The sequence below is a fragment of the Chionomys nivalis genome, chromosome 9, assembly GCF_950005125.1.
Source record: "Chionomys nivalis chromosome 9, mChiNiv1.1, whole genome shotgun sequence".
Taxonomy (NCBI): Eukaryota; Metazoa; Chordata; class Mammalia; order Rodentia; family Cricetidae; genus Chionomys; species Chionomys nivalis.
In genome coordinates, this window is record NC_080094.1 from 38,624,717 (window position 1) to 38,647,658 (window position 22,942).

General features: G+C 41.0%; 1 protein-coding gene across 3 annotated transcripts in view; it reads right to left on the bottom strand.

Moving 5' to 3' along the window:
- Positions 1–6,374: 6,374 nt before the first annotated feature.
- Positions 6,375–22,942, bottom strand: part of Snap25 (synaptosome associated protein 25) — a 76,987-nt gene continuing 60,419 nt past the window's right edge. Inside the window, exons 5-8 of one of the 3 annotated variants that reach the window (XM_057781657.1) lie at positions 19,163–19,280; positions 15,457–15,582; positions 12,006–12,150; positions 6,375–7,680 (exon numbers count right to left, since the gene is read on the bottom strand). In XM_057781657.1, the coding sequence (XP_057637640.1) occupies positions 7,612–7,680; positions 12,006–12,150; positions 15,457–15,582; positions 19,163–19,280 (458 nt within the window). In that variant the 3' untranslated portion in view covers positions 6,375–7,611. Of the gene's footprint in view, positions 7,681–12,005; positions 12,151–15,456; positions 15,583–19,162; positions 19,281–19,453; positions 19,572–22,942 lie in introns of all 3 variants that reach the window. The other 2 variants (XM_057781658.1, XM_057781659.1) reach the window with 2 other exon arrangements.

Genomic DNA, 22,942 nt, shown 5'->3' on the forward strand with positions numbered 1-22,942 from the left:
CATGCCTACCATTTTTATTATGAATTATGAATATAGACTGAGCATGCTCGGGAAAGTATTTCTTAATAATGCCTGCTAAGTAAAAAAAAAAAAAAAAAAACAGGCCCACATGTCTGTTTTATAAACAACTGTCTGTCCTGCCTACCTGTGCCAGGTAATGAATCTATCAGCCCTCTTTTATTTCTTGACTATGCTCTCGCTTTGACTTTGCATTTTCCTCCATGTGCCCAGTCCAGTCCCCGTGTGCTATCTTCTATCACAATTGTTTGACCTGGGCCTCTGTCTATCCCTTCCTTGTCTTCCACTTTATAAATGATCTCTGGCCTCTTGAACTTTCATAATTCAAGCAAAACACAGTCAAATACCTCTCCTTCTGCTTTTCTGTGATGATCCATATCTTAATCCACTAACAACATCTGGGGAACCTTGCTGCCTTAATTGTTCCTTCATAGTCTCTCACAGCCAGTGCTCCTTATATGTATCTTCAAACTCTCTTGATCTAATTTCTATACCAGCCATAGGGCTGGCAATCAGTTTCAAGCAGCCCTCATCAGTCTTGCAGAAGAGTAAACTGACCTGCTGTACCTGAACCTCGCTGTCTTGTTGATCCTGTTCATACAGAAGCCCTTTGGGATTTCAAATGTGCACCACAGGCAGAAAGTATCAGTGCCACCCATAACAATCCATGGCCAAAGCAAGTGCACCTCCCTGTCTTTCCCTAGGGAAATAGCCTTGATCTGTATTTCACCTGCTGCTCTGCTTTCCCTTAGGCTCAAATACCCAGGTCCCTGATGACACTGGTTCAGCCGCATAATGCACTTTCAGCACCACTTTCCGAGACATCTTTTTCTCTCCCATCCCTCTTTTTTGCCCTCTGGATCCACACTCCCAGATGCACTTCTTCATTGAGTCTTCATTTTCGGAGGAATGCTATTCTTTAACTTAGGAAAAGCATCTTTAAGGCACTCCAAAGTTTTGTCTTGGTTTTTAATCATTGCTCTGGAATAAAATGAGACTAAGACAGTTGGATAAGGTATATCCACCTAAGAACTGCTGATTAGTCTAAGGGCAGAGCAGACTCCTTACACATAAGGTGCTTAAACAAAAGTTTAGAGAGTAGAATTTCAAGTAGGCTATGGTCATTAAAAGAAAGAGAGAGGGGGGGATTTGGTGCACGTATAAAATCTGAAACTTCTTGGAAAATGTATTTGACCTAGTTTGAAGTTTTGCCTTTAATAACAAATGAGTGCACTTTAAAGTCTCTAGGGTTTTCTATCTCCACAGCCTCTTGTAGTTTAAAATTATACACCATGGACACTTGCTTCATCCTTTCTAAACTGGCAATTGTCATGGTTCCTTTAAGAGGCAAGCCAGTCCTTTAAGAAGCAAGCGGATGCCATGCAAGACAGCAGTCACCTCCTACACCCCACGCCTCCAGACACCCAGGAAACATCTTGTGTATACTTAAGCTGTCTCTGACACACATAATTTCTTTTTCATTCTTGACTAATCAGTCTTGTTTGCCCCGTTAGCAAAGAGAACAGTATATTTTTGAACATAAAAGGTTGGTAAGAAAGGCAAAATAAAGACTCCCACAAAAAAAATTAAAATCTAGTGTAAATCTGCACGAATAGCAACAAATAAAAGATGGGGAAAGAAGGCACAGAAGTTTCAGACAAGGGGTATTTATCAGATGCTGGCTGAGGATCCAATCCCATTGTGGGTTTTAAAATGCTTTCTTCCAAGCTCTGGGTATTTAGGGGTTAAGGGTAGTGGCTGCAGTCCTCCTGCTTTGGAGGAGTGGGATTAGTTTTGACATTTCAGGATTAAGGTCAGTTTCATCAACAGGCTGCCACAATCTGTCAGCACCACCTCCGGCTCTACTAGCACCCTACTTCTGATCTTCAAATCCTGCTTGGGTTGCCTTGGAGAATATCCACAGGGTTGTGCTTTAAGATGAAGACGACTCACCCGTAACCTTTCTTTTTACTAGACTCTAAGGACATGGGCAGAGAAAAAACACTACATAACTCTGAGGATGTCAGAGTGATTGTGAAGGTAGCCTTTCAATTCAACACACAGCATACACAACTTGTGGGAGGCTTTCCCAAGAGGCTGAATCTATTTTCTCATCTCTTGACTGTGGACTGGTATGAGAGTGACGTTGGCTGGTATGATGTGCTGGAAGTGAGAAGTCTGGGTCTCAAGAGGATCTCAACAAACTCTAAATGGCTTGTAGAAGGAAAGGCCATATAGAAAGCCTGAGCAATAGATGGTCAACTACTGCCCAGTGGGTTCACAGTTGGCACAATCACAGACCAGTCAAGATTTGAACTCTCTGCCAGGCATAACCTAAGTACCACACCAAAGAACTGAGAGTTAAGTAAATTATTTCATATTTTTAAGGTACCATTTGTTAGATAGCAATTGCTAAGAATTCTTAGCCTCTGCTATTTTCCTCAGATCGTGTTGCCTCAGAACAGGTTTCCTGTATCATTTATAGTATTGGCAAAAGAAAGGATTCTAGGCTGTATCTGGAAACAACTATATGGTGTGGCACCATTTGTGTCTCACAGCAGCATAATAAATTGCTCCTGGTTTTTGGCCATGAATGATGGAAAACGCAGTATTTTACTTTAATGCTATTTGGGTGAAAGTCAGAGACTGACTAAGCTTCACTGGTGAAAATGTAGTGCACTGACTATCCATTAGGATAGTGGAAATCCGTGGGCTGTGCTGGTGGACCTGATAAGGCCATGGAACATCTTAGATATAAAACTAACTCATCTACAGCTAAATGAAATCTTGAGCAAACATCATATGCCCATATCAATGATGAGTAGATTCTCTGATTAGAAGGGACCAGAAAGACCTGGTGTCCTTGATTGTATAGCAACAGAATATGCAGGAGTGTCGCCGTGTCCACCTGGTGGCACATAGCTTTACAAGGTGTAGTGAGAGCTGCGGGCTGTGTTCCTGCCGCCCCAGCTCCTGGTCACCTAGCTAGCTTATGCCCCGAAATAACAACACACAAACTGTATTCTTTTAAACACTGCTTGGCCCATTAGCTCTAGCCCTTACTGGCTAATTCTCATATCCCGATCAACCCATTTCTAATAATCTGTGTAGCACCAGTCTTACCGGGAAAGATTCAGCATGTCTGACCTGGCGACTTGCTTCATCGCGTCTGCCCTGGGGAGCAGCTGCATGGCATCTGTCTCTGAGAGGAGCTGCCCTGCATCTGCGCTCACTTCCTCTTCCTCCCAGCATTCTGTTCTGTTTATTCCACCCACCTATGTTCTAACCTATGAGGGCCAAGCAGTTTTTTTATTTTTTAACCAATGACCTTCCTCCATCAACAAGGCATTTTAATGGTTCTTATACCTTTAGATCTTCCTACCTACCCCATGAAATAGGGGGCAAGGGCATTATTTATTGTATTTATATCGCTTAAACACATGAGGCTTAGAGAAGTTTTATGTGGCTTAGTAGTTCATTCACAACCTACTACTGGGTAGTAGGGAACACAATGTCTTCTGCAAAACAATTTTCATCGTTTGCTTGTGGAAAAATAAAGTGACGCACATGGGTGGAGATACGTAAGACTGGAGTTCCCTCAAGAATGCAATGCATTGCCGGGCGGTGGTGGCGCACGCCTTTAATCCCAGCACTCGGGAGGCAGAGGCAGGCGGATCTCTGTGAGTTCGAGACCAGCCTGGTCTACAAGAGCTAGTTCCAGGACAGGCTCCAAAACCACAGAGAAACCCTGTCTCGAAAAAAAAAAAAAAAAAAAAGAATGCAATGCATTTCAGCAATCTTACAAGTTGACACGTGGTGTCTTGCTCTCCACTGAGGAAAGCCACAGTTTAAGTGCCATGGGTACATTTCACAGAAGAAGGATGCACTCAGAAAATGAAGTAGGTGGAAGATAGCACATTTCCCCAAAGCAGGGTCTAGGGAAATGCATGGGAGAGGTACACATTGCAGAAACGGGTCTGCTTAGTTGGAATTTCCCTAGTTTGGGATGCCCATATGGGTGTAAGGCAGGCAGTTTATTTGAGTGGTGTTGTGGAAAGGAGATGAAGAAACAGCAGCCAATAAAAAAGAGATGAATATCATGTAATCTACCACATGAACAAGTAGAGATTGATCCAGCTGAGGAATTCTGGGAGGCAGCATAGAACCCATCACAGGGGAGTGGAGCCGTCTATTCATGCATCCCACTCCATCCTTTCTTACAGTCTCTATCTGAAGGTATAGAACTACTCTGGATGAATAAATAATTTTTTCCTAAATGCATGTTTCCCTTACTGTTATATTCACAATATTTGCAACAGGACCCAGATCATAATAAAGCTTAGTGATTTTTACAGCAAGTGAATGAAATAAAATTCTCCTGAGAATTCATCATTCTGTCTTTCTTGCTGCTCGAGGAGTCCAGTGTCTCTTGGAATTTCCTGGCTTGCTGAAGTGACAAAGGCACATCCCTGGAATGTATTTCCAAACAGTTCTAGAGTCATGTGTTTGAATCACACCTTATCATGTACTAGCTGAGATGTCTTGTTCAAGTAAAGTTAATGTTTTCATTAGCAAAAGGGGACTAGCAATACCAAGTTTGCAGTTTTAAGACAGTTTAATAAGTCAACATAGAAGAGATACAGCCCTAAGCACAGAGCCTGTCCCCTGTCTGATGGACAGAGAATATGCATTATCTTCTCTTCCTCTACTGTCGGCACAAGTGTCAACTTGTTAATGAGATCGTGACACAAAATTGGGGAAAGCTAGTTAAAACCTATTTTAGGGATAAAATAGAGATAACAGCAATGAAAACAGGCAGGAGAAGAGGAGGGAGGGCAGTCATTAAGCAAGTGATTGGCATCAGGTGAGTTACCACATGATTAACCACTGGGTCCTGCTGGAGCACCTTTGGGAGGTTAAAGGTTGATGCTCAGAGAATATGTATTTTATAGGATATGAAAGAGGGAGAACAGGTGGATGAAGAGATGTCTCGGTGGTTAAGAGCATGGGCTGCTCTCCCAGAGGATTTGGGTTCAGTCCTTTACTCCCACATTGTAACTCACAACCATTTAGTCAAGAAGAACACCTCCTGCCAAGAGGATACAGGGGCAATGTCTGAGTTTGTGTAAGAGGGTCTTTTGCCAGTGCCTAAATGGAGGAAGGAGAGCTAGCCTTTTCAGAGTTCTGCTGTGATATTACTATTTATTGGGTTGCTATATTATCTGTAAAGAGTCATTCCTGGGACATCCATCCTCCATTAGCCAGAAGTAGATGACTACAAGAAAACCAAGCCTGGACAAATGCGATTGTCAAAGCAAATATGCTACCCAGACCGTCTGAAAGCAAACCGCCTGCACTCATCTTTCCTGTGAAAACCCACTCATTTTGGCTGAGGACAGATGGTGCTTGGCACATTCTGCACAGCCTGAATATTGACCTCCCCTGTCAGTTCTGACATATGCAGTACATATTCGCCTCTTCTGTCTTTTAGCACCCTCTCCACTACCATGATTTTAAAAAAAAGATGTGCTCTTGCTGCTGCTCCTTTGGAGGAGGCTAAAATGCTGTGCATGCTTTCTGATAACGACTTACCATTGCTCTTCCTGCTTCTACCCTGACCTCATCAAACCCCTGGGGAGACTCCTGAATAACATAAATTACCCACCCACCAACAACAACCCGGATAAATACACTTGCATGACTACTATGGGTTACAGAGAGGAGTGATGGTGGAGGAAATGATAGGAGATGGTGGAAAGACAGTCTAGTGATGCAGGTGGTGGTGGCTATTGTGGCGACAGGGTCAGAGGTAATGGAGGGGATTATAGTGTGTGTGTGTGTGTGTGTATATATATATATACATATGTATATAATTTATTATATATTATAAAGGTGATGATGAAGTTGGTGGGGATAGACATACTAGTTAAGATAATGAAGTGATACAAGCAGTAGGAAAAGGAGTGTTTGGTGAGGAGGTGGTGTAGCAGAGGTGTCAGAAACCACAATAGTGGCAAATGAGTAGTTATAAGAGAATTAAGGACAGCTTCTCTCATAAGAACGTGTCTACAAGTGTCCAAAGCCACAATTAGCCATAATAGGCCAGAGGAGATATAACCGAGGTGCCGACTGTCTGAAGAACATGTAAATAGATGTAGTATCTCACATATATCTAGAACAGGTTTTAAGAACGAAGGCATGTTGGGCGTCGTCATTGGGATTGTGTTGAAATGGAAAGTCTTTGGTTCTATACTCAGTGTCCTTGTTAAATACAGCCGGCTTCTTAGGATCAACTGAACAGAATATGTAGATTTCATCTTACAGGATGAGTGTAATATCAGACAGGAGCCAATAGCTGGGATCTATAATTTTTAATAATTTTAAACTAGCTACAAAATGTCAATCACTTCACAAACCAACAGAGAAGACAGGAGGGATTTAATATACATGCTGTAATGATATTTATCTCACAGTTTATCTATATTTCATTCATTTATATAATTTTTTAAAGGTTTCTTTATCAGCTACTAAACATCTCAGCAATTTGGTGTGCATAGCTCTAGATTAAGCAACAAAGAGTTGTACTGATGACAAACCACAGGGAAATAGTAATCAACAAGAGGCAGACTTTGAAGTTCTACATCTTCACACCTTCCACGGCAAGAGTGTTGTCTCCAAAACATAGCTTTCAAAAGCAGCAAACAAACCCTATATTACATCCATTTCACATAGTTTAAGCCAAACATATTTTGCTAGAAATGATTAAATGGTGTGTCAAATCTATGTTTGTTGTTGTTTAGAAAAAGAAAAAGGGGATGATTATGACCAGTAAGTCTGTATGTTGACAGGAAAAACGTGACACAGCTGCAGGTTTTGCTGGTATGACTTAATCTTGACAGTGTCCTGATACTGAGCATGCGTTGTTGCTTTGTTATTGTTGCTGTTGTGTGTGTTTTCTTGTCAGTATGCTACTGTCATGGAAAGTTTTTGTTTAAGTAGGAATCTAAAAATCTATTTAGTTCTCATGCATAAATGCATAAATCACATCACTTTTAGTGCAATGCCTGTTATGTAATTTCACATTGTCTAATCATGAAATCATAAGGACAGATAGTAGCCATGAGGAACCAAAGACAGCACATTTGGAAAGATGCAGAGCCTGACACCCGAAGAGAGGACTGTGGCAGGAGCTCTGTGGAATGTCACAGTTTTACAAGAACAATACTGTGTATTGAGAGAATCAACAGCACATCGAGCATTCCTAAATTGTTGTCATTCAGCAAACGCCACTGAGAAAAGAAAAAAATGAGACCCAAGACATCTTAGGTTGGGAATCAGAGCCATTGGATGACTACTATGTACAACCTTTGGAACGAAAGAGAGCCAGAGAGAACAAAAGACACATAGCATCATTGGGAAGCTGACAGACCACACAGGACACTTACAATGGGGCGATTGTGTGTGCGTGTGTGTATGTGTATGTGTGTGTGTGTGTGTGTGCAAGACCTACTAGGTAATACTTTTCATGAGAAAAGCATGAAGGGGCTCTCTTGTCCAACAGCATTTGGAGGAGAGCACAGGAGGAGGGCAAATTTAACCACTTCCGAGCATCTTTGTTGCGCGTTGGTTGGCTTCATCGATTCTGGTTTTGTTGGAATCAGCCTAGAAAAGAGGAGAGAAGTTTTAGATTACTCCTTAGGAAGTCCCATTCACTACCTGAGTCCACTCAGATTCTTGTTTTGTGAAACAACCTTGAAACTTCCCCATTCAGAACCATCACCTTTTTCTTACCTCCCCTCCCCCACCTTCCCCACCCTGCTAAGATCATTGCTACGGCCTTAAGTGGACAAGATCAGGTGGAAACTTGACTTGAATTTCTGACCACTTCCCTCACTGAATAGCATCTGCTTTTTGAGCACAGGGTTATATCATTTATCTTTCTACACGGGAAAGGTACTCAACACTCAATGACTTCTGTGGAAGCAGTCCTAGCTGTTCAACAGAACTGAACTGCCACCACTCATTAGATCCTTCTTGGCCTACTTATCCAGCAGAGTCTCTCTGTGCCAGTTGCATCTTAGGTCTCAACTTTCTTGTTTACAAGAAGGGCATGGTAAAGAATAGTGCTAATGAGCGTGGCATCAACAGCGTTTTACTCGTTAAACCTGGATGGGCATTAGCCATTGGGTGCTTATGATCATTTGCTACTTTTTCCAAGTAAAGAAGCAAAGCAGATAGAAATACTGTCTAGAGTCTTAGTAATTTAGGGAAAGCCAAAATGTAAGCAACCTGGATTCAGAAACCACACTCTTACTTACTCCACTACAGAGGTTTCCTGTGATGTATTAATTGAGCATACATATATAATGGACCTTAAAAATGTTAGTCCTAAGATTAAGTACTTATTGTGTCATATCTTACAGTTATTGTTATTGAGTTGAAATTTGGCATGTTCAGGTTATTTCCTGGCCTTTAACCCCATTTTCCCTTTTTAAAAAATATAATTTAAGCAAATCGATTCAATGTTCCTTTGGCGTTCTTGTTGGGGCAGCCCTAAATAAGAGGGTGTTGTCATTAAAGACAGCAATGTTCAAGGGCCCCTTTTGAAGGCTCACTTTCATGAGTTTGGTAACCAGTTTATGTTTAACAAAAGCACAATTGCCATAATTTTGTACCATGCTTCCGTCAGCCTGGGGATTAACCTATTCACTTTTTGGGTTACGTCTTACTGTATATACAGCATGAAACCCAGGAATGCTACAAGATTAGACCATTAAACCCTAAGAAATTAGCTCTTCCCATAACCATGGAGAAAGGTAAGTCAGCGAGTAGAGGCTGTGTTCTTTCCTGTCACAGGTGATCATGTTGTTTGTAATTCCATAGTCTCGCAGAGGAGAAAGCCACCAGGTGGTCCAGGGACACTGGAGTTAGTTTTCTGATGAGCCTTATCACTCACTGACCACAAGCTCTGCACCTACTTCTCCACTTTCCAATCTCTACTAGGTAGGGTCTTTTACATTCAATTTAAATTTGTAAATTCCTAGGATACTGGAGTCATCCATATTCAAACAGAGATTTGGAAAGTTGAACACATTTCCAGATTATTCACAACTGAATTATCTGGCTGTGGTTCTCTGCCATCTGTTTGGTTAATCAGGAGTTGGCTTCAAGATGAGTATTTACATCATAAGAGAGAACACTGATTTGTCCTGATTATTCTGAACTATAGGTACCTATATCAGATTCCCAGGAGCCTCATTTGGAAAGTGGATAATCTCTCCAATGTTATTTAGTTCCCAAATCCTTCTGTACCTACAAACTGTGTCAGGAATAATCATACTTTGGTGCAAAGGAAAATTACTAGCTTAGACCAATTTGAAATGTTTCGTTAGATTGAGTTGTGCTGTTTCTAGACAGAAGACAGAAAAGCTAACGTGAGAAAATAATCCATTTTAAAAGAAATGTCCTTTCTGAAGGTAAATGGAGACTGTTTTGTTTATGAATGCACTGCCTGGCCTTCCCAAGGCAGCTTTGGGGATATTAAGGTAGAGCAGAGGCTATTCTAGGGATGGTCTCCAAGGACGGGGTGGACCTGGAACACTGTGTGTGCCTGTGACTTGCTTATAAGTTCTCCCTGAAGTACATTCAAATTTCAGATCTATAAAACATGACACAAAAGTACCATAATCTTTCTTATGTTTCATAAGAGAAATAGCACCCTTTAAAAACAACATCAAAACAATCAAACAACAACAAAAACTCCAACAACAATAACAACAAAAACAACAGAATCTCTGTTCAGGTATGTCCCTTGGAAAATGCTTTTACGTTCACTGTACTTATGTGCTTGAGAATTTTTTTTTTTAATGGAGGATACCCCACCCCAGTTTTCATGCTTGATTTTAGAGGATCCTAAGCTTGCTAACATTTTCAATATGTGCTACATGATTTCCCCTTTGTAAAAAGGCCACAGTATTTACCAGGGAACCCAGACATTGTTAGAAGGAGTCCATCTTTCTGAGTTCTCAACTTCATGGCTGGTGGTGTACTGGCTCAGATCAGACATCTAGAACTGTGTGCTTACTATTTATACCAGATCATTCACATTCCAGGGTGAAACTATTCTCTAGTCTTTCAGGTTACAGAGCTGGTGAACAGCAAATCTCTTTTAGAAGCAACCACCTTAGTTCTCTGGTGCTGTGTTTCCCACTGACAGAAGACGTTGAGGGCTGCCTAGCCTGCATCTCACACATTTACTTCTACGGGCTTTACCTTGAAGTTTGAACATCTCCATTATTCCCTTAGTACCAGATTGCAGAAAGCTTGGGCTAGAAACTTACTTCTAGTTTCCAGTTTTCTGGAACAACTGGGTGTTTGTAACTTTGGAAGACTGCATGTATAAACACCCATCAGCAAGAACACGAAGCAGTTTCTTAAAAATCCCTAAGAATATCTGAAAACTCTTATTATTTGGAACTCCCCAGCCATCACATTATAGTTAGCAGAGATCTGAGCTTCCTTGAGAAGGGGAAAACTTGTTAATGACGGTGCAGCACAGTAACACAATGGGCTGGACTCAAATGGCTCTGTTTTAATCATGTCCAGACTATAATTTGGGGGAAAATTGGAAGAATTTCTATTTCGAATATTGATCAAACTAATTACTAAAAGGCAATTATGCCCCTTCTCTTTAACTCAGTGACTCAGCGGTCTAGGGTTGATGCAAACCAGAGAAGCTCTTTTTCATTTGCAGTGCAAGGCTTAATACAGAAAGTCCTCGCCATACTAGAGAACTACACCTGCAGAGGGAGCAGAAGATGGACTCTGCTGCTTTTCCCGGAGCAATAAATATTTCTCTCTTTCAACTTCCAGTAACTCAAAGGTTGACCCCATTATCTGAGTGATACTCTCTCTTCTCTAGAAGCCTGCTTTCTTTGTTGCTTGCTTCTGAGTCAATCTGGTCCATGGATAAAAAAAAAAAAACCAAAAACAAGCACTTCCTGTTTTCTCAGATTGTTTTCTTTCTGGAAAACAGCTCAGCAGTTATTTCTTTGTTCATTCTTCCTTTGGGGCGATAATGGCTTCGGTCAGGCTGCATGGGCTCCAGCATTTTTTGAACTTTTCAATACGATTCTAAAATCCATTGGCTCTCACTGCATTAAAAGCTTTATCATAGCCAAAGCTGCTTAGCCATGGCAAGCACGTTGTAACTTGCAGACAAAAGCAAAGCACAAATATTTTGCCAGCCAGCTCTGACATTTGTGAGGTTCATTACTGATTAGGTCGTGTTTGGTGCTCAGATATTGCTCATCTGGGGCATATATGAAGCAATATTGTCTATTCATCCCTCCAAGGTATGGAAGGATGCTTGGGGACCAAGAAACCACTACTTAGCTTTGTGAGTTAAAAGATCTAAAAACTAATCTACTTTGCTCTTGGCAATGAAAAAGATAATATAAAGATGTTCAAGATCTCATATTAAGAACTTCAGGGTCTCACAAAGAATAAACACACAACTTAAGAGTAGCTAGACAGAAATGACACCCATAAAATCATTAAAGATTATAATTAATATTCACCATGCTACTATTAGAGATGAGGAAGATGCAAGGAAAGAGAATTAATGTCTGATTTCTATGGTGAGCAGTTTCATGGTTTAGACTTGGCAGTGGGAGTATGATTTGTCTCATTTTCATGTGTTCTAGGTGCCTAGCACATGCTTGACATGGGAGAGATTTAGATAAACCTTGACTGCATCTAAATGCATGCTCTGGAGGACTTTTCTAGCATACCCAAGACCCTGTACTCAATCCCCAGCACTGCAATAAATCAAAATCCAAACTACATTCTAATCTTCATTCTAGTTCTGTTGCTGAATCCCATGTTTTTGCCATGAAATATTCAGGGCAAAATATCCAGCAACCAGTGCACCTGGAGGTCCCAGTTAGTGGTAACTGGTAGTTACCACCTGATAGCTGTGGGCTCACCTTCTCCATGATCCTGTCGATCTGGCGATTCTGGGTATCGATCTCATTGCCCATGTCTAGGGCCATATGACGAAGGTTGCCAATGATGCCGCTCACCTGCTCCAGGTTCTCATCCATTTCATTTTCCCGGGCATCGTTTGTTACCCTGGGAGCCAAGCAACAAGTTTGAAAGACAGAGAGTGTAGAAGAAAGTTGGTATTAAGGAATAGAGCCTGTGGAAAGTCTACAGTTACCTAAGGAGCTATCTTATTCTTATTCAATATACCAACATGCCTTAACATCAAACGTAATTTTAAAATCTGTGTTTTGAGCATATTTTGCATAAATATGTAAAAATGTATTTGGGAGCTTTGGATTCTCTCTCTCCCTATCTTTCTCTGATAACATTTGGCTCCAAAGCCAAGGCAGGAGGAGATCTTGATTCACCCTCCTCATCCTTCCCAGTATTAATCTTGCAGGCATGCACCTCTATACCTGCTTTGACTTCATAGTTTTAAAGAAGGCATGAAATTAAATTAAATAGATCTATTTAACTTTATGATTTCTGAAACTATGGCATTTCCTCATTGTTCCATGTTTAGTGTTTTATATTTATTTAGCCCTTCATATTTATTTATTTATTTACTTACTTACTTACTTTTATTTTTCCAGATAGGGTTTCTCTTTGCATCCCTGGCTGTCCTTCCTAGAACTTTCTCTATAGGCAAGGCTGGTCTCAAACTCAGAGACCTGTCTGGCTCTTCCTTCTGAGTGCTGGGATTAAAAGCATGACCCACCATCACCCAGCCTATTTTACTTATTTTTAATGTGTGTTTATGGTGTGTGTGTGTGTGTGTGTGAGAGAGAGAGAGAGAGAGAGAGAGAGAGAGAGAGAGAGAGAGAGACTTGTGTGTGTTCATGTGTGAGTCCTGGTATGTGCACTGCTACATCTGGTTCTCACATGGCTTCTGAGCATCTGAATTCACTTGAGTGACAAGAGTTTTATCCACTGACCAATTTCCGAGCCACCCCATACCTTAATTGTATTTTTGTGAAGATAAAATCATTTATTCCGAGAGACTCCAGGTCAGAGGATAGAGGCAGGATTATGTAGAGACTATGTTTTGTTGTTTTTGAAACACAAATCTCCAAGATTCAATTTGAAAATGGAAAAAAGAAAATGACATATAGAACCACAGTGTTTGATCACTTTGCTGCCTTGGGACGTACATCAGTGTGAACATCAGTATTAACCTGTCTACTCCTGGTCCTGGGAACTCCCAAAAGATTGAAACAGAACTGCTTTTCAGATGATTCTTAATACATGCGTATATGAGGTCATAGGTTGGATGGGGCATTGGAACAGGTGCTTTCAGAGCAGAGAAATGTGTATCTGCTGGCTTCCGTTGAAGGGGTAGGAAAGGAAGGGCAGGAGCTGGTTCACGAAGCATTTTACCACCTTTCCACAGGCCAACTTGAAGGTTAAGAAGGTACTCTATTGCCAACAGCAGGCATCTCACTGCAAATAGAAGGCACTAATTACAGAATCCTACTAGTTACAGGAATGAGCTAAAAACTGGAGGGGTAGATGCCTTTCCCCATGGCAACTCCCAGAGTGCACTGGCCTATTTCTTCTTTTGTTAATTTTGTATTGCTTGAAGCCTTGTTTCAATATATAGCCCAAACTGGATTTGAGCCCCCGGACCTCTTGAATGCTGGGATTATGCCTGGCTTCACTAAAATATATATTAACACGAGAACATTTTTAAAAACTAAGAGAGCACCTCTTACAATTTACATTTCATTTAAATGATCATCAACAATGAACAAATTTCTGTGTGTAATCATTTCTGGTCCCAATACACAGCAAAATCCCCCAAGCTTTACTGATCATAGGCGCTTGCTTGTGTCAGTGTTAAGCGTGTGGATTCAGTTGCTGTTTACTCGCTACAGGCACTAGTCCCTCCATCGCTCCTCCTTCCCTTTCTCCATTTCTTTCTTCTGCATTCCTCTAGTTGATACTAATATAGCGACTGATTTCAAAATCATATAGAGGCAGAACTGGACTTGGAATCTCTAGGGCTACAGGTGCGAATCGAGGCCCTACACCTTATGAATCACATCTGAATCACGGAAGTATTGGTTAGTCAACAGCTACAATGACTTGGGGGTAGAGAATCATGAGGACATATACATACTCTTACCTATGTTGAGTTCTGGTATGACAGTCTACACCAGTGATTCTCAGCCTTCCTAATGCTGTGACCTTTTAATACAGTTCCTCATGTTGTAGCGACCCCCAACCATAGAACTTTTTTTGTTGCTACTTCATAACTGTAATTTTGCTACTGTTATGATTCATAATGTAAATACTTTTGGAGACAGAGTTTTGCCTAAGGAGTTGCTATCCACAGATTGAGAATCGCTGGCCTATGTATGTAGTCATCTAAATATGTCTTAATTGTTATAGTTTATGCTTTCTTTGACAAAATTAAGCTGGTTTTGGTTAAGACAAAGGGATGATAGTATGGAATAAACTGGGTTTGGGGACCCAAAAAATATAAGTTCTATGATCTTTTTCTTTTCATTGAAAATATTTGGCTGATTTTCTGCTTGGTTGTTTCCTCAGAGCTGAGGTATTGGCTGATATATGTAACTTGAAATTTTAAAAATAGGTATTTAAGTTTAAATAGATATTTAAAAGATACTCAAATTGGTGTTTGCTTTTAGATCTAATTTTCTCTCTCTCTCTCTCTCTCTCACTCTTTTTTTCACTCAGATCAGTTCTTTGACTTTCTGTGTTCTGTGCCCTGTGAAGCTGACATTTTTGTTTGCTCTGATTTCCAGTGGGCTTTGGACTGAGGGAGACTGGAGCACAAGAGAAGCAAGGCTTGGGGCATTTCCTTCCCTTTCTCATTCTAGCCAACTCTGGCTATGACTACCTTTCACTACCATAGTACCTTTTTGTACTTGTTCATAATTGTTGGGTTCTGGTAATAGTTCTTACTCCTATCTCCTGAGGACTGAATAGTAACAGTTCCTTGCTACTACTAGGCTATAAATGCTTCATCACACACGCTGTTAACATCCTCTGTAACAGTCTCTCTAATCAGCTTGCTTAAAATAAACCCATGTCATCCAGTGCCTTTCCACAACCACTCTGATTCTGGATGTGGTCATGGGATTTGCTTTGGCTAGCACCCAAACCATCATTTGGAAAGACGTTGTGCCTTGGGTCTTGTCCTCTTGACACACTATCATCACCATGAAGAAATCCAAGCTCTTTGTTGGAAGACCTCAGGGAGGTGGATGGATGTGCCTCAAGTGATAACCCAGCCCAAAACTAGGGAAATCAGTGAGGGTATCACAAATCTAGTCCTAGCTCCGTGAGGGAGCCCAAAAATTCTGTGTGGAAGAAGGTAAAATAGTTCAGTGCTGGATATCCATCAAGAGAGAAATGAAGGAAACTCACCTGCGGATGAAGCCACCACTGATGGCCATCTGCTCCCGTTCATCCACCACACGGGCAGGCTGGCTGGCCACTACTCCATCCTGATTATTGCCCCAGGCTTTTTTATAAGCATCACTGGATTTAAGCCTATGCAAAAAATTGGGTGAGTGACAAAGCACAGGGTGGAGCAGCAAGCTCACAGAAATTGCCAATTCTTTAAGCAAAGAACCGAACCAAGCAAATGAGTTTTAAATTGAGGCATTAGAGAATACCGATATATCATAATCTGGACCCAAACAGTTGGCCACCACCACGCCTCAGCTATTCAGTATTTTATTTTCAGTTGAGCCAATTTCAGTGGTCAAGACTTATCTTTGGTTTGTTTTATAGTTTAATTGGATAAGGCTTAAGATAGCTGGAGAACATTCAGTTCCATTTCAGTGACATGGTTATAATTTGAGACACAAAACACAGAAAAACATACTGGCAGACAGACACAAAACAAGACTGCCAAGTAGAGGGTGTACATTACACCACAGTAACACAGAATCATGAAGAAAAACATACTTGACCAAGTTTTTAACACATTATCATGCAACGATCTCTGCTTGATATATTTCCCCCAACGAATGTGTGAATTATATTTCCAACGCTTCATGAAAGACACAAAGGATTGGTGGTTGGCCAAGGGTGATGGTCTTTGGGCTGCCTCTATAGTGCTTCGAATTTGATAATATATCGGTACTTCCAAACAGTCACCATACATCCAGGGTTGATGTACAAACCTTTGTCCACAGAGACAAAAAGTAAAAGAAGCATAGTGAAATGAATGCAGGAAAATAGAAGAGAGAACAAGCCATCTAGCACCAAAAAGGAACCCCCAGCCCACCCTGTGTCTTCTTCATGCACCAGCTACAGGCATGAGTAGAAAGTGAAGCATTCTCATTTAAGCCAAACTACTCCAGAAGTTGACCATTCTCGAAATAGGCACTAGCAGGACAGTAATAGCCTTCATGATGATTTGAAACGCAGTTCGTTAGCTTCTTGGTTGGGCCAAAGGGCAGGGTAGTGTACGTACAGATTCCTACTTTAAGCTATCCTGGGTTATGACCGGGGAGAGTGGTTTGGAACTAGTGTGGTCTCCATGGGCTACATTTCTCTGACCTGCCTTGGAACAAAACTTAAAATCCAGGCATACCTATTGTGCTCAATAGAAACATATAGAGCATATTTTGGTGGGTGTGTTGTAATTTAAGGCAATCAAAGATGTTTCTAGGTTCTTTGCATAGTAGAAACCACATGCTATTGAGTCCAAGAACAACATAATCCTTTGGTCCCATTTCACAGTTTTTATTCTAAGGCACCAAGATTTAATTCTTTTTCCCCCTTCTTTCTCTCACTAGAGGGCCAAAGCCATTTCTTAAACTGGCTTTAATCCTTGTGGATGGAGGATCAGGAAACCATGGTGACAAACTGGGAAATGCACCAATGCGATTTCAGCAGCTCCCACAATTTACTGTCACAACTTAACTGCACCAAAGGGCCATGGGCCCACTCCAGGAATGGTACAAGGTCACCAAACGAAGTTTCAATATAGTGACAAGAGTTTGTCTCTCCAGCCCACCTCCCCATTGGCTCCCTTTTGGGTTGCAAGAAGCTGTTTGGACTTTGTGATGTTTTCTGCTATGTAAAATGTCTGCTATACCATCTTTGGCAAGGTCAAAGGAAAGGGAAATATGCGTTTCCAAAGAGAAGGCAAACCACTGCACCAACAACGCTGCACAGACTCACATTACGGCCGTACATCTACCATAGTCCTTCGAAACATGCCGAGACAGGGCAAAGCCCCCAGAGAGTCCAGGGCACCACCAGCCACTGCGTTGTGACACATGGTTTTTAAAGCATTATTTACACACATTAGGGAACACTTCACTCAAGCTTTGAAGCTCAAATAGGGTCTCTTTAGAATTAGGGTATTAGGGACCACTTATATATGGATTTAGTATGGGGTCATGTTTCTTCAGAACATGAGGAGCTTCCTCAAGGCGCCCTACCTCCCCCCCTTTCTTCACACACAATGAAGGGGGTGGGGGTATGTCTGTTGAAATTCACTCCAAATGTGGGGTAAGTTGGCTCTGAAAAGGGTTTACAGTCAAATCTTGACTAACTGGAATGCTTGCCCATGAGTCATTTTGGAGAATTCTATGGTTTTACTAGTGAACAGTAGACTCTGGGGGACAAATTTTGTATTAAGGGTAATTGGCAAATATCTTTCTCAAGTTCTTGAGCTAATTCTCTCTTTAGGAGTCTTTGGGTATGGGCACAATCTAATTTTCCCACAGTTATGCTTATATTGATGTGTCTGATGACCTTTTAAAATCAGCTCTAATTTGTCACTTATGAATTTCCTCATAGGTAGGGATTGTGGAATAGAGACTATGTGAGACACTGCAAATGAGCTAGATGCCCCGGAAAACAAAACATTTTGAATCTGGACTGACTGCTCCCTACTCCTGTACCACTTTTCTTTGGCTAAAATCAGAAAAGAAGCAAAAGTGTTGGGCAGCTGAGGGTTCCTGTGAGCTGGATTCCAGTTAGCCAGGCTTTACTGTAGAGAATTCTTTTAGTTATTCATTTTTTTAAAAAAAAAAAAAGATGTTTTTTATTTATTGGTAAAATGAGCCCCTCCCCTCCTAAGCAGGAAGTGGGATATTTCAAATCAGCCTCAAAGTTTAAAGGATGTGAATGGTCGTATAATCTGATAAAAAATGACATCAATTTCTATTTCTAAAAGCCAGGGTCAGGAGAGCTTTAGGGTAAAAGGCTTCTTTTAAGAGGGAAAGGGGGAGGGAAGAGGGAGATCAGGTAACGAGTTTAATTTTCCAAATGCATGTTGGGCAATCCACTCATGCATTTCCCCCCACTGCTAGCCAAATGAAACTATCTTCTAGAACCCTCGAGTTTTGGGTTCTTTCTGTTGCAAACCTTTATAACCACATGTCACATTTCTGCTACATTCCAAAAAAGCGTTGCAGAACCTTGAGAACAGTTAAATGTTTTGTGATGTCGTGCATGCAAAATCTACACATTTCAACATTTCAGCCAGTGTACAGGCAGATCTTCCAAGAGGAAGAGTTGAAGGAGTTGGGTCCAATTTGGGACGGGCACTACTGCATCTCACTGAGGAGGATGCGTTTGCACCGGGTGAGGCTATAGCACCTCGTGACCAAATGCCGGAGCTGTGTGGGCAGGCAGGAGGGAATATGCCACGCACTTTGACTTGCAGAGGCTTACTTGGGTCAAATTAGCCTGTCTCTTTTACTTCTGAGAAAGAAAAGAAAATCAAACCTTGATACATGCATTTCTAGCTCTCCACACTTACCCCAAGTCTTTTCTAAATCTATAGTTTTCATTCTTGGGACTGAGGAAAACAATGTGCCCTGAGTGCCTCTGTCTCAAAGTACACTTTCTGGAAAATGTTGAAATGTTCATCAATAAAAATTGCTGATAGTGAGGCTTCCACTGTAGTATGCCTGATTTTTAATGCATCAACAGTAACTCCCACTAGTATTATCTATGCTATGAGATGAATGCATTGGAGACGGTATTGATCTGTTCTGCATGCCACATGCTCATCCTGCCTATGAGCCTGCAGGAATGAGCTAGTCAAGGCTTGGAGATGAGCCTTGGGAAAAACCAAAGCTTCAGGCAGGCAGGCAGCACCTACTTGTTACAGGGACACACACAAAGCCCGCAGAATTTTCCTAGGTCCGTCAAATTCTTTTCTGCTTCTTTCATGTCCTTATTGATTTGGTCCATCCCTTCCTCAATGCGTTCCAGTTGTTCTGATTAAACACAAGTATTTTATCCCCACAGAATGAAGCAGATGGAAAAGGACAAAGAAAAAAAAGACAAAACTTCAGACATTCACTTTGACATTAAAAAAGAAAAACCAAAAAAAGAAAAGAAAAGAAAGAAAACTGGACGCCACAGATTAGAGCTGGTACCCAGTACCTACTTGTTACAAGGACATATGAAAAGGCCACAGCATTTCCCTAAATCTTTTAAATTTTTCTCGGCCTCCTTCATGTCTTGGTTGATATGGTTCATGCCTTCTTCGACACGATCGAGTTGTTCTGGTTAGGACAAAGGGATGATAGTGTGGAATGAATTTTTTTTGGGTTTCCAACAGAACATGAGAAATGACTATGTGAAACAGAATTAGAGAGAAAGAAAGAGAGAGGGAGAGAAAAGAGGGAGAGGGAGAGAGAGAGAGAGAGAGAGAGAGAGAGAGAGAGAGAGAGAGAGAGAGAGAGAGATTGAGATTACAATGCATTATCCAAGAGGATGCATTGCTGTAGACGGCTGCTGCTGCCCTAAGTAGACATGGGTGGAAGGAAATGAACAAGAACGATGCTCAAAATAGTTTGCAGTTCAGACACGATGGGATGGGATCGGAAGGTCTGTTTGATTTTGCATATCCAGGGAAACAGCAGTGTATTGATTCAGACACCAGTGAAAACCAAGAGAAAGAAAAACAAGGTGTTATGTTTAAGGGGCTCCCAGTCAATGCTTCGAGAAAGATTATCTGCTCCAATTTCAAAATATCCGTATCTTTTTGTTTTTAAGTATCCCCAATCAGATAAAAAGAGAAAATAGAACGTGTTTACTTCTTTGTGGCAAACGACAAAACAGTAAGCAGGAATAGACATAGTTATAAGTTTCTGCTCTTCCCCCAGCAGTAGCTGTATAGCCAAAGGTGGCCAATGGTCTGTTCTTGGTTTTCCTTATTTAATTCATAGGAGCTGGAAAAGAAGGCAACATCAGCATAGCAATACTGTAAGCAAAACATTTCAATTCATTTCTTACCCTGTGAGTGACTTGCTACAAAAGCTGGGAAAGACATTTTATTCTACCCTGGTTCCCTGGTGTCTACGATGTGGACCTGCTAACTTCTGACCTGGTCAGAGAACAAGGAGAATGTGCATCTCTTTGGAGGAGGGGCAATGGATTGACACACAGAATGGCACTGTGTCATTGCTGCAAGGAAAGCTGTCCTCAGTGCATCTGAAGCATAGCTCGATACTCATAAAAAATGAATCCGTTCTCGGTTGCCAGGGTTACATAGACCAAATTGATTGATTTCTCAAAAGTGTCACCAAATTAGGGTAACTGCAAGTTTAATGAAGGGGACTTGTCAAGTAGCTTTTAAGACCATTAAAGGAGAAGTGCAGTATGATGTCTTGGCTGTCTAATTATAACACCCAGTTACACCCTGCTCCTCTTTCTGTCTATATTCTCATGCATGCATTGATGATTGTGCCTCTAGAAGCAACGGCATGCCTAGGGTATAACACATGAGCACATTTCTTGCCCAAGGGGCTAAACAAGCACCTAAAAATTATTTCACATAAGTGTATGATGTGGAAATTGTCATTGTGAGACCTAAACGAGGCTCACTGGTGACTCAAGTAGGGACAGCATGAATCTGGGTACGAGGAGATTATTTTTGCTCTCTTCACTAAGGCAAAAGAAGAAATCATCACTGGTTAGGTCTCTGCCACTTCTACTACGTTTTGCAGAAACTGATGGAAACACTGCAGTGTTTGGTCAATGTGGACGGACAGTGGCACCGTTCTCCTGTTGAGTGCACAGAGACAGGGATGGCCCAGAAATCTTTACACGCAAGAATTTTCTCCCTTCCTCCTTCCTCATATTTGAGAGAATGCCCCTTTCTCTTGCCTGCTTCCCTTCCTGCTTTGTTTATTTGCCTTTTTGACACAGGATCTCCCTCTGTAGCCCAGCATCCTTAGCACATGATCGGAAGCACAATCATGCCAAACTTGATTGTTTTTTTTTTAACTAATGATTTAACTCCAGTTTCCTTTTAAGAACATAGTAAATCAGTTTGTGAATCAAATTTAATACTTGAGTGAGAGGACTAGAGCATAAGGGAAAGGACAGAGTGTTTTCATGAAACTTAAATTTTTCTTCGTCTCCTGCATGTCTCTGTTGACACGGTTCATGCCTTTATCAATGTGTCATTAAATGAAGAACCATGATGCATACAGATAGAATAAGGATGCTGGTTCAGATAAAAGAATTGCTGGTATCTTGAAGAACACTGTGTTAGGGTGGATTTAAGGAGGTACCTGGGCTCAAAGGGCAAATTCCCTGTAGGGCACAAACAATGGCAGCAATGCACATTCAGAAGGGGTACATCTTCAGATGTCTGAACCTCCTGATGCATTTCTCTTAACTTAGAAAACAATTTATGCTTTTTTCCTTTCTGCAAAAATCCTGACTCTCTGCCAAGATTTCAGATGCCTTATTTCTGGTGTCTCTAGAGACTAAGAGGTAATGTATATGTGTGGACTGACCCTAAGTGTTAGACCTATGAGGTCATTGAAAGATAATAATGAATACATCCATATTCACACTTCTTAAAAACTGCATTCTGCCATGGTTTGCAGCTTTGTTAGCAAATGTTTGACTGAAAGAGAAAAATCTGATACTGAATTTGATTTGGAAAAAAAAAAGCCTAGAACTATTTTCTCCAGGTATTCTAGCTTTAGTATGAAGTTTACTGTGCTGAGTTGCCAATGTTTGTGGGCGTGTTTAACGCATTAAGACTTGGTAGCCTTGGAATAATTCCCATGATGCACTTTCCAGGAAGTTCATGAGAGTGTACATGTCTTCATTTCATTCCTGTGTAGGACGGCATCTGTGAGGATCTTATAGTATATTGTGCAGGGTTGACTATGTTTTCTCTCCCTAAGCTTTGCGTTTATTCTTGGAAGTTGAGAAGAGAACAATTTTTTTTGTCGTGAGTATCTTCCAGTCTTCTAGTAGACAATACTGCATGTTGTTAGCAGAGACTAAAACAATTATGTTTCTGTCGTGATATCTCTGCGATAGATTCACCAGTAGAAGATAGATTCTTGGGGATTTGTTTAGACATCTTTTCTTCTACTATCATTTAAGTCGAGGAATATAAGACCTTAGAATACTCAGCCTGGTCCTAAAATAAAGGACAGTAACTGTTTTACCTAGTATGCATACCTTTATACTAATATCCAGGTAAAAGATACTACCTATATGATTTCCATTTTCTTTTTTTTTTTTCCATTTTCTTTAATACTGATGAACACTATGAAATTCATTTAAACAAAGTGAAATAACCACATATCCACATTGGCTACCACATTGGACAACCTGAGTCATTCGGAACTAAGATTGGAGAGTGGATTAGCGAAGGGGTGGGGTGTTTTGTCAAACACTGTTTTGTAGTGCTATTAACATTAAGATGGTTGGATGGCCTTCTAGATTGACCTTCATTTTCTCTTTTTTTTTTCCTGTGAGCAGTGGTCAGAGATTGTACTATTTAATTTAGAGCTCATCACAGGAACACTCTCAGAGATCTTGGACTGAGTCATCAAAACAAACAACCCAGAAAAGACTCACAAAAGAAACAAGAGAAAAGGAAATGAAAGATAAGAGTACTCAA